A 10176-nucleotide genomic window follows, 5' to 3' on the forward strand; every position below is an offset into this window, starting at 1 on the left:
TTTTTATTGTGTTTGGTTATTTTTTTAGTCTTAGTTTGGGATATTTGTAGTATTTTGATATTATGGTTTTTATTATAATGATTGATGGTTTAACTCATTTTGTCTCTCTTTATTCATTTGCCCCATGAATTTGGATGTTTTTGAAATGCTTGAATTTTCATTGTTAATGTTCGAGGATCGATTGCGTTCAATATTGATATCTTGAATGGCACTTATGAAGAGAAATGTGACTTGTGCTAATGATTGCAAGAAGAAATAGGTGTAGCTTTACTTTTGAATGACCGTTTTGAGTCTTTTGTTGACTAGCTGCGTTTTCATGTGAGCCTTGCAATGAATATCGCACATAAGCTTTTGATCTTGTAGGGCAGTACTAAATGATTGTGTTTGAACTGCCTTGTGTAGAGAGGTGTTACTTGAAAATCATATTTGTTGAATCTTATAATTTGCCTTGTTAGTCCAATTGTCTAGCTTTGGTGAATGCAAAAAATGATCTTGGGCACAAATTTTGAGACGAAACCCAAAGGTTCTTACCATTTTGTTACTTCCTTGTAAAGGGTGCGCAACTATTTTGGCACCATTTGAGCCTAAACCATTTGTTGACAACCATGTTGAAACCTCTTAATCTAAATTGTTCCTAACTTCTCACCCATAAATCCTTTTCTAAGCATTAGTTTTTTTGAATAGCCAGCTTAGGCCAAAAACCTAAGTTGGGGGTGTGGAAAAGAAGGAGGAAAGAAAGCTAAGTGGATAGTAAAGAAAGATGAAGTGAGACTCAATCTTGAAGGGTGTTACAAAAAGAAAGAACCCCTCCTTATTAAAAAAAGACAAATTAAAGTTGAGCAAAAAATTGAAAATTGAAAAGAAAAAGAAGGTTTGAGGAAATAAAAGAGGTATCTAATAAATTGAATTAAAAATTGAAATTTGAGTCTCCAAGTGAGAAGATTGGAAAGAACTATTTCGAACATTGCCTTGAGACCAAGAACTATACTCTTCCGCTCTGATCATTCATAGGTCTGTGTGCTAATGCATTGGTTAAAAGATTGAACTAGTCATAAAGACCAATTATTACCTTTGGCGAAGTTTACTTATAATAATAGCTACCAGTCCAACATTAATGTGGCTTTATATTTGCATAATAAGTAGTGTTGTACCCTTATTGGTTGGTTTTATCTTAGTGAGGTTCATCAATGAGGTTCAAATATGATAAAATATGCTTTGAAAAATGTTAAGTTGATTCAAGAGCAGCTTCAGCCAATCCAAAGCAGTAAAAAAAGTGGTATGAATCGGAAGGTTGATAATATAAAATCTATAAGGGGTGAGAAAGTGTTGTTGAGAATTTCCCAATTAAGGGTGTGATGCCTTTTAAGGGAAGAGGCAAATCAAGTTTAAGGTTCATGGGCCTGTTTGATATTTGGGTGCAGATTGGAGAAGTAAATTATAAATTTGCCCTGCCACCGGGCATGACAATGGTTCATTTAGTTTTATATATCTATGTTGTAATGTACATTGAAATAAGTTTCATGTATTGCAATTAAATTTGGTGTAATTGGATGAGAACATGGCTTGTGAGAAAGAGGTGACGACTGTTTTTGACAAATATGTTGGAAACTGATGTCACTCCCCGAGGCTATCCCTAGGATGCGGACACGAGACTTAGGATAGTGACCCTAAGCTAACCCTGCTGGATATCATAAGCATACTAAAAGATTATTGAATTAATAAATATTGTGCGAAAACTAATCATAAGATAATCTGAAAGGATGGAGAATACCCATACTAAATCTGAACATATAAATACTGAGAGTTTAACAACAACTGAAAAGTCAAAGTCAAATACTAAAGCTGAAACTAACTATGTCTGAAATAAAGCCTATACTGACTAGAAATGCTGGGACATGCCCCAGCTATATCTAGTAACTACTGAAAACTAAAGACTAAAAGTAAAGGAAGATAATCATGTCAATCGTCCTCGAAAAATAAAGACTCACCACTGATGCTGCTGAACCGAAGATTGGGAACCGATCTATGCATGATCTGGAAGCTGAGAACCTGAACCTACATCGCGAGAAGATGTAGCACAAAGTATGCGTCAGTACTTGAAATGTACTGAGCATGCAGGAAAGAATAAAGTTGAACAATAACATAAATGAACCAAAGCATATATCTGAGCAATGATAAGAGATAAGCATGATACTAAATTGAGAATACTGAATATGAAGTAACTGAATGCAATGACCAAGTTTATAACATGCTGAGACTAAATACTAAACTGCGACTGATAATGTGGTCAATGCAATAAAATCTGACTGAAATGTGGGAGCTACTAATAACCGACATAAAACCACATGAGCTAAATATGGAGTCCGATGTATACGCCCCATCGAGAGGACCCAATATACCCTGTTAGAGGTATAGAGGCATGACTGGTGTGATCACTAAAATGATGCCCACAGAGGGGACTTACAACCTACGGGGAACGTAGTTCTGGGACTTGAGGGTGACTGACCCTAGTCCACTCAGTATTAAGCTACTCCCAATTGATTATGTAATTAACAATTTATGACTTAATTTCTAAAATGCTGAATAGCTCAAAATACTGACATGCAAACTGAAAATGCAACATTAATATACTGATAATGAAACATTCGAAAACTGAGGCATGTATATATATAATTGAAATAACTGACCTAGCATGTGTAATTCATGAACTAGAAGAACTACATAATTAGGGTTCTAAATTTATGAAAGAATCTACACAAAACAATATTGAATTCATGACAATTTGATTTGGATAATTCTAACAGCTAAAACCCAATAATTTTTAACATTCAAGAAACCCTAGGTCTAGATAATATTAAGGGAATCAAGATTCTGACTGAAATCTAGGGAGCTAATGGGTGAAAGGAACCCACCAGTGAAATCCCACATACCTGGTGAGGAATTCCACGGAGAAGTCTTTCAATTTCAGGGATGAAAACTTGATGATTTTTTGGAGAATGAGTTGACTAGGGTAAGTTCTAATTAAGTTGCTAGGCTAAAATTGACCAAAACTACGTAGTTTAGGGGTCCAATGCATAGGGGAAAGACCAAATGACCCCTGACTTAAAAGTTGTCGGGGTCACCGACGGACCAGACCAACGGACCGTAGATGGATCGGCGGTCTGTTCTGGTCGGCCGTTATTCGCGACTGGGAGTTGAAATTTGAAGGTCTAACCTACGTCCCTGGACCAGGGACCGTGGTCTGACCTACGGTCTGTAGGTCCTGGCGTAGGTCTGGACTTAGACAAATTTTATGTGTCTTTATGGGTAGGGCTGCAGGTGGCCATCCACGGACTACCAGCATATGTCGTGGGTCACCCTACGGTTCGTGGGTGGCAACCGTGGATTGCAATCTTGTTTGTCTAGGATACGGGGTGTTACAACTGAGGTCAAAGGAAATAGCTTAAAAGTGCTTTGGAAATATCACTAAATAAAGAAAGTTTCTTGGGAGAATGAGTCAAGAGTGCGTCGATGGTATCCACAACTATTTTACAACCCAAATACAATTATAAACTAGTTTGAGCATGAACATTACACTAATTGGTATGTAATATAACAATCTAACATTAAATTTTAAGTTTTAACACTTTGTTTCACGATTCGAGACTTTGTACAGGTAAAAATAGTCATTTGGGACTTGTTCAAGGGATTCAGATAGGGCCCCGAGGGGTTCATGTGAGTTTTAGAATGAGAAATCCATATTTGAACATAACAATTTTTTTTGGTGTTGCAATAGTACTTTGAATTGTGGAGCAATGTCTCACGGTTACTAAAGATAAGGAGTATTACTCATTGCCGTTACATGAGGGCTGTTACGATCATACAATGTCCTGCTAAATTTCTCTCTGTGTTCATGGGAGACCCTATCATAGTTGTGAAGAAGGATTTTGTCATGTATAAAAATGGAAGTTTTGAGATTTTATTTCATTCCAATTTTTTTGGGGGATTTTGAGGCTAGTTCGGTGCAATTTTTGGAGATAAGATCATCAACTAATGTGGGTAAGTCTCTTAAGCTTGGATTTACTTATATGTTATGATTATCTATAAATTTAAGTCTTAAATCATTATTTTGAAGTTTAAGAGGATTCACCCTAGGTTTCAGAATGTGTATTTGAGGTCTATTTGATGTCAAATTGAGAATATAAGTATACATTTAGACTCACAAGGTTATGAATATTAACCCAATTTTGAAACCAATTTTAATTTTAATCCGGAGCTCAAGTTTGATTTTTGTTGACTTTGACCAAAATCACATATTAAATTATGAGAATCAATTCCTTAACTTCGTATAATTTAATGGAATATTATTTTGGCTATACTTGAGCCATTTGAATGTGTTTGGGCATGGGAAGGCGATCAAGAAAAGTTGAAAGCTTACTTTAATCTAGGTAAATTAAGACTTTGACTACAATAAGAGAAATTTTCAACTTATGTATTGTATTTCACTTGTTATGTGTGGGGACTATACATGGCATGAAAAACATATATACGATTATCAGGTGTAAATGGGAGATTACTTGAAATATTAGATTTGAGCTTTTATTCTTATATATGTGTTTATATGAGTTGATGTAATGACTCGACTCTTAATTTTGAGTTTAAAATATCATTTTAGGGGTTGAGGTTGGAACCATGATGTGTTTGGGTGGGTTTTGAAACAAGAACACACAAAATAGATAGTGTTGAAAGGTTCAATTAAATGAGAATTAGATGTTTGATAAAGTTTTATATGCGAATAGTGGAAATACAAACATATGAGATAAGGTTTAAAAGAAAGAAATGAATATTTTTTTATTAATGCGTTTTGTAAAGGTTAATTGTAGAAGGTCCTATTAGAAATAAGCATATCAAGTGTTTGCAATTGTTTTATAGTTTTGAAATAATTTTGGGCATGTTCGTGGATGAATGTATATTAAGTTATGGATAATGTAATGACTCGAATCTTAGTTTTGAGTTTTGATCCCCTGTTTTAGTATACGAGATTTTGTACAAGTTTAAATAATTATATGAGACTTGTTTTGTGGGATCCTAGTGAATTTTGAAACAAGATAACTCAAAATGGACAATGCAAGCATGTTTTGATGCATAACAATGCTTTATGATCGCAAAACATTGGGCCACGATCGCATAGAGAAAGAAATTTAGGCATTGCATTTGCGAGGAACTAGTCACATTCGCAAAAGAGGCTCAGTTGATTCCCCTTCACGGTCATAAGGCCTCCTATAGTGATTGCGTTGGGCAAGTATAGAGGTTGAAACTTCAAAAATTATTTCATTATGATATATTTTTGGTGGTTTGAGATTGTCTTGATGAGACTTTTGAAAGGATATCACTATTAAAGTTGGGGTAAGCCTTCTAAACTCAAATTTGGTTATCTACTATGATTATCCATGTAGTTTAAGCCTTCAACCTATGATTTTGAAGTGTAAAATTAAATGATTTTGCCCTAGATTAAGCTCTCATATGATCTTATTGCTTATGAGATTAAGTCACGACATACTAGTAGCAACTATAGGCTATAGCAAAGAGTAATAATGAAACAATTCTTTGATTTGAGAGCATGCTTCCTATATTAAATAAAAATAATAACAATGGACTTACCAAATGAAAAAGGAAACGTCTATATGGTATTGGCATAATGTTTTTACTCTATTGCAACACTGAATTATGTATCTTACTAGAAAACTCATGTACTAATCAAATGTGACATCACTCAAGTTAATAATAGAGTAGTGAAATTTATAGCATGTAAAACTATGACAATTTTATATATCATTTTCATAAATCCCATATTAACTTTCATATTGTGATTTTGATACAACTATACTACACTCATTCATTAACAATTATATGATGATAATCATCTTAAAAGCAAATGGGATTTGTCAAGAAAGTATACACATTTGATCTATGCTTAAAACTAGAAAGAGTAGAAATACTTTTTTGGTGTGTTCATCCTCAATGACATTTGAACCAAAGATTCGATGGTCAAATCTAGTTGGATTTTTGTTATTTTTGATTCTACGGACTCCTCTGTTTGTCTACTATCAAATTGTAGAAAAAAATTTGAGTTTAATCCAAAGAATTTCCCTAAAATGAGCAAATACCACAAAACACTCCAAGAAAATCATTGAAATGACCCCTTGCTATTCCAAGCGAATTATCTCCCAGATTTCTCATTCAAATAATCCAAATAAACACTCTAAATATAAGCTTACGAAATTTCCTACACGATGAAAAAAATTTCACTAAAATCCATCAAGTATATCTCAAGTTATGTCCAGATCAATTGAGCATAGAAGCACACCTCCAACAAGTTGAACATTGCATTCCATTTTTATCCCAATCCTTGTCTTGGTCGCCTACTAGTCAATACCGTTGATAAAAGTTACATCTAACGGCCTATATTTAAAATTTCCGAAAGCTATGAATCCGCGTCAAATGGCTCTCGACCAATCAGATTTCAGCTTACGGATATGACTCTTTTTCCTCTCACTATTTAAGCCTTCTCATTTTCCCTGGTTTATTCACATCAAAGAGAGAAATCTCAGTAGAATCCACACCAGCAGATCCAATTCTCTTCCCCATTTGTGCCTCCTTTCTTCCTAAACCCTAACCCTAGTTCTCTCCCTACTTGGGAATTTCATTTTTTCGCTTAGAAATGGCCACTGAAGAACCAGTCATCGCTAACGAGGTTGTTGAAGAGCAAGCCGCTTCTGAACCTGTCAAGGATGAGGCAAATCCTCCGGCTAAGTCTGGGAAAGCAAAGAAAGAGACCAAGGCGAAGAAGCCTGCTGCACCGAGGAAGAAAAGTGCTCCTCCGGCACATCCTCCTTACTTTGAGGTAATTGAAAATTGAACTTTCAGTTTTGTTAATTATACTTGATGATAAGATTCTTTTGTGCTTTGTGAATGTGTATTGAAGTTAATTTTGGATTGTATCGTGCAGATGATTAAGGATGCGATTGTGACATTGAAGGAGAGAACTGGATCCAGCCAGTACGCTATTACCAAGTTCATTGAGGAAAAGCAGAAGAATCTTCCATCCAATTTCAAAAAATCATTGCTTATCCAGTTGAAGAAGTTTGTTGCTTCTGAGAAGCTGGTGAAAGTGAAGAACTCTTACAAGCTTCCATCGGGTTCTAAGCCTGCTGCTGCTGCTGCCCCGGCGAAGAAGAAGCCTGCTGCGGCAAAGTCAAAGCCCGCTGTTAAGCCCAAGTCCAAGCCTGCTGCGAAACCCAAAGCCGCCATCAAGCCTAAGGCAAAGCCAGCTGCAAAGGCGAAACCCGCTGCCAAGGCAAAGCCCGCTGCCAAGGCAAAACCTGCTGCCAAGGCAAAGCCGGCTGCTAAGGCGAAGCCCAAGGCGGCGGCTGTTGCCAAGCCCAAAACTGCTGTTAAGCCCAAGGCTGCTCCTGCGAAAACCAAGGCTGCGGTCAAGCCAAATCTGAAGGCTAAGACGACGCCAGCTAAGGTTGCAAAGACAGCTACCAGAACGACTCCAAGTCGGAAAGCTGCACCAAAGGCAGCACCTGCCAAAAAGGAGCCGGCTAAGAAGGCACCTGCGAAGAACGTGAAGTCGCCGGTGAAGAAGGCTACCCCAAAGAGGGGAAGGAAGTAGAAGCATAGGAATAGAGGATTTGTGTGTAGGGATAGTCCTGTAAATTCCCTGAATCTTGGGTTGATATGGGTTTTTTTGCCCATGGGAAGCTTATAGAAATCTGGTTTATTTTCTCTTTTCTTAGCCTTGTTCTACAGTGTTTAGATTTTTTTTTCTTTTTAATTCCATTTAGGGATTTGGAACAGTTCTGCTCTGTACTGATATATCATTCTGCTTATGAGGAATTAGAGTTTATGATGCCCTAATCTTATAAATGTTCATTTCTATTCGGCCAATTTTGTTCTGTTTCTCATATCATATGAATTGCAGTATGATATTAGGTTTACTCTTTTCCTCTGGGAAACAGGCATAGCTGTATAAAGGTTCGGTTGAGGAAACGTGAAAAAACAGATGCTGGAATGTAGAAGAGGCGTCTTTTGAACGCAAGTAAGTGTAACAAATTAACAACTCTTATATGAATTGAGTACAGAACACTCTTACGGTCATCATCTTTGCTTAAATTGGATTAGTTTTAGTTGAAGTTTTCTATTATTCTGTATCCTTGCTGTTGCGCATTGCTACCTACTTCATATCTGGATCACTTTGTATTGCTAATATTTGGTGGTGTGTGTGGTAGTGTTCACGTGAAGCCATGTTGGTTTATCTGTATATAAAAAATTTGTTTGTGCATTATTGAGGTGAACATTTGTTTGTGCATTATTGAGGTGAACATTCATTTATTAATCACCATTTTCATGCCAAAAGATTCTATTTCTATGGCTTATGGCTAATCTAGATTGATTGAGGCATACTAGTTAAAATGTTAAATTAACCCAAAAGAGGTAAGCAACCAAGTCTTAAAGGGTGCAATTACACTCTGCTTTCTGGGAAAGATATCCTGCAAAATTTTTTGAAGTCATGAAAACTACAAGAATACAAATGGTGGATGTCTTTGGCTTGCAATTACACTCTGTTTTCTGGGACTCTTTGCCTAAAGCTTAGGCCAATTCTATGACTAGGCTTTGTAAAATGGTGAATGTCTTTGGCTAACTGCAGATGATTATCATGATTAAGTAGCTGATTGTTTGACAATCCTCTCAACTTACTTGAAAATCAGCTGTCTTAATGAAGTGCTAGGAATTCACTTGTTTCCTTCTCTATCTTGACCTAATGTTAGGGAGATGCTTAATCTTTTGGATGAATATAGTAGTGACAGTATATTGAATCTGAACATGATATTTGGATATTTTACTTTCAAAAGCTGTCTACCTAGCTTTGATAGTAGTGACAATTAGTGCCATGCTCTAGTGAAGATGAAGCTACTCATCCTTCTCATTAGTGAAGCAAGCATACAGATGGTAGTGACAATTAGTGCCATGCTCTTTGAAGATGAAATTACTCATCCTTCTCATTAGTGAAGCAAGCATAGAGATTTTGTGAAACAATTGAGCAAGGTTAAGTTGCATTCATTGTGTTTATACCTAATGATGAGTAGTAAACTGAAACTTTTGCTTAGAAAACTTACTTTCTAGAACTATGTTACAGTTGTCCTGTATACTACTAGGATTTACTTTCCAAATGTATCTTGTTTCAATCCTTGCGCTTTTGGTATCTCTTCTAATATTTTTTGATGGTAGAATGTACATTAAGTGAAGTTAGAGAAGACACACTTTGATGTGAAGATTTCTGTAATAGTAACATTTTTGTGAAGATTTCATCTTGTACTTCTTCTTCTATTCGTTATTGACTTGGCTAGGTATGTAGTTAAGGAAACAATATTTCTTGGCGCTCATAGATGATGCAGATGTATGATGGATCACCATGTTGATATTACCTATTTTACCTAGTAGTTTTATTTATGGTTGGAGAATAGCTTATATTACCTTTAATATACATTTTATACGGCGAGTCAAATTTGTGTTGCATGAAATTCGCTTACCATTAACAACGGAACTTAACGTATTAAGTAATCCTGTTTAATAACATTAAACAGGTCTCACATCAATGCACTTACTATGTCTAGTTTAAGTGCTAAATAGATTATCAAGCAATCTCTTAGTAGAGTAGTTGCTATAGCCAATCACTTACAACATCTTTTTCATGACGGACAGTTCAGATGTTGCAACATTGCCATAATAAACAATTATTCTTGCTTCCACCTGAAGCATCACCTTTTACATTTGCTCTTTAGTGCTTAGTTCAATGTCAGCCTGTTTTAGGTATTGTTTTGTTGAAGCTTAAATATAGCAGCTCAATGTATCCACAGATATTCCTAACGATGTTCTTTTGTTGGCACAACTGATGCAGAACATGCCTGTAGATCTATATGGTATGGTGTACAATATACTCTATGAGGTTTCATAACTCGTTTATCTGGGGCATGCTTGCTGTGTGTTGGTTTTTGCTATGTCTTGTCTCTCACTCTCTTTCTTGTATATTATTTCTTTCTCAACTTATGGAGTTCATTTGAAGTTTTGGTTGCTCTTTTCGACAATCATGTCAGTCCTTAACTTATGGGGTTCATTTCTAGTTTTGGTTGC

At 36.0% G+C, this 10176-nt stretch overlaps 1 protein-coding gene across 1 annotated transcript; it reads left to right on the forward strand.

The window, feature by feature from the left end:
* Positions 1-6552: 6552 nt before the first annotated feature.
* LOC102586395 (histone H1) lies at positions 6553-7917 on the forward strand. Its single transcript, XM_006351574.2, has 2 exons — positions 6553-6883; positions 6989-7917. The coding sequence occupies exons 1-2, from the start codon at positions 6701-6703 to the stop codon at positions 7655-7657; spliced, it is 852 nt and encodes a 283-aa protein (XP_006351636.1). The 5' UTR covers positions 6553-6700; the 3' UTR covers positions 7658-7917.
* Positions 7918-10176: the final 2259 nt, after the last annotated feature.

Source organism: Solanum tuberosum, unplaced genomic scaffold (assembly GCF_000226075.1).
Source record: "Solanum tuberosum cultivar DM 1-3 516 R44 unplaced genomic scaffold, SolTub_3.0 scf00130, whole genome shotgun sequence".
NCBI classification, from domain to species: Eukaryota; Viridiplantae; Streptophyta; class Magnoliopsida; order Solanales; family Solanaceae; genus Solanum; species Solanum tuberosum.

Excerpts from the sequence above, each read along its gene's own strand:
- LOC102586395 (XM_006351574.2), top strand. The coding sequence starts at position 6,701 with ATGGCCACTGAAGAACCAGTCATCGCTAACGAGGTTGTTGAAGAGCAA. Across the intron at positions 6,884-6,988 it reads CACATCCTCCTTACTTTGAG|ATGATTAAGGATGCGATTGT; the intron begins GTAATTGAAAAT and ends TGTATCGTGCAG.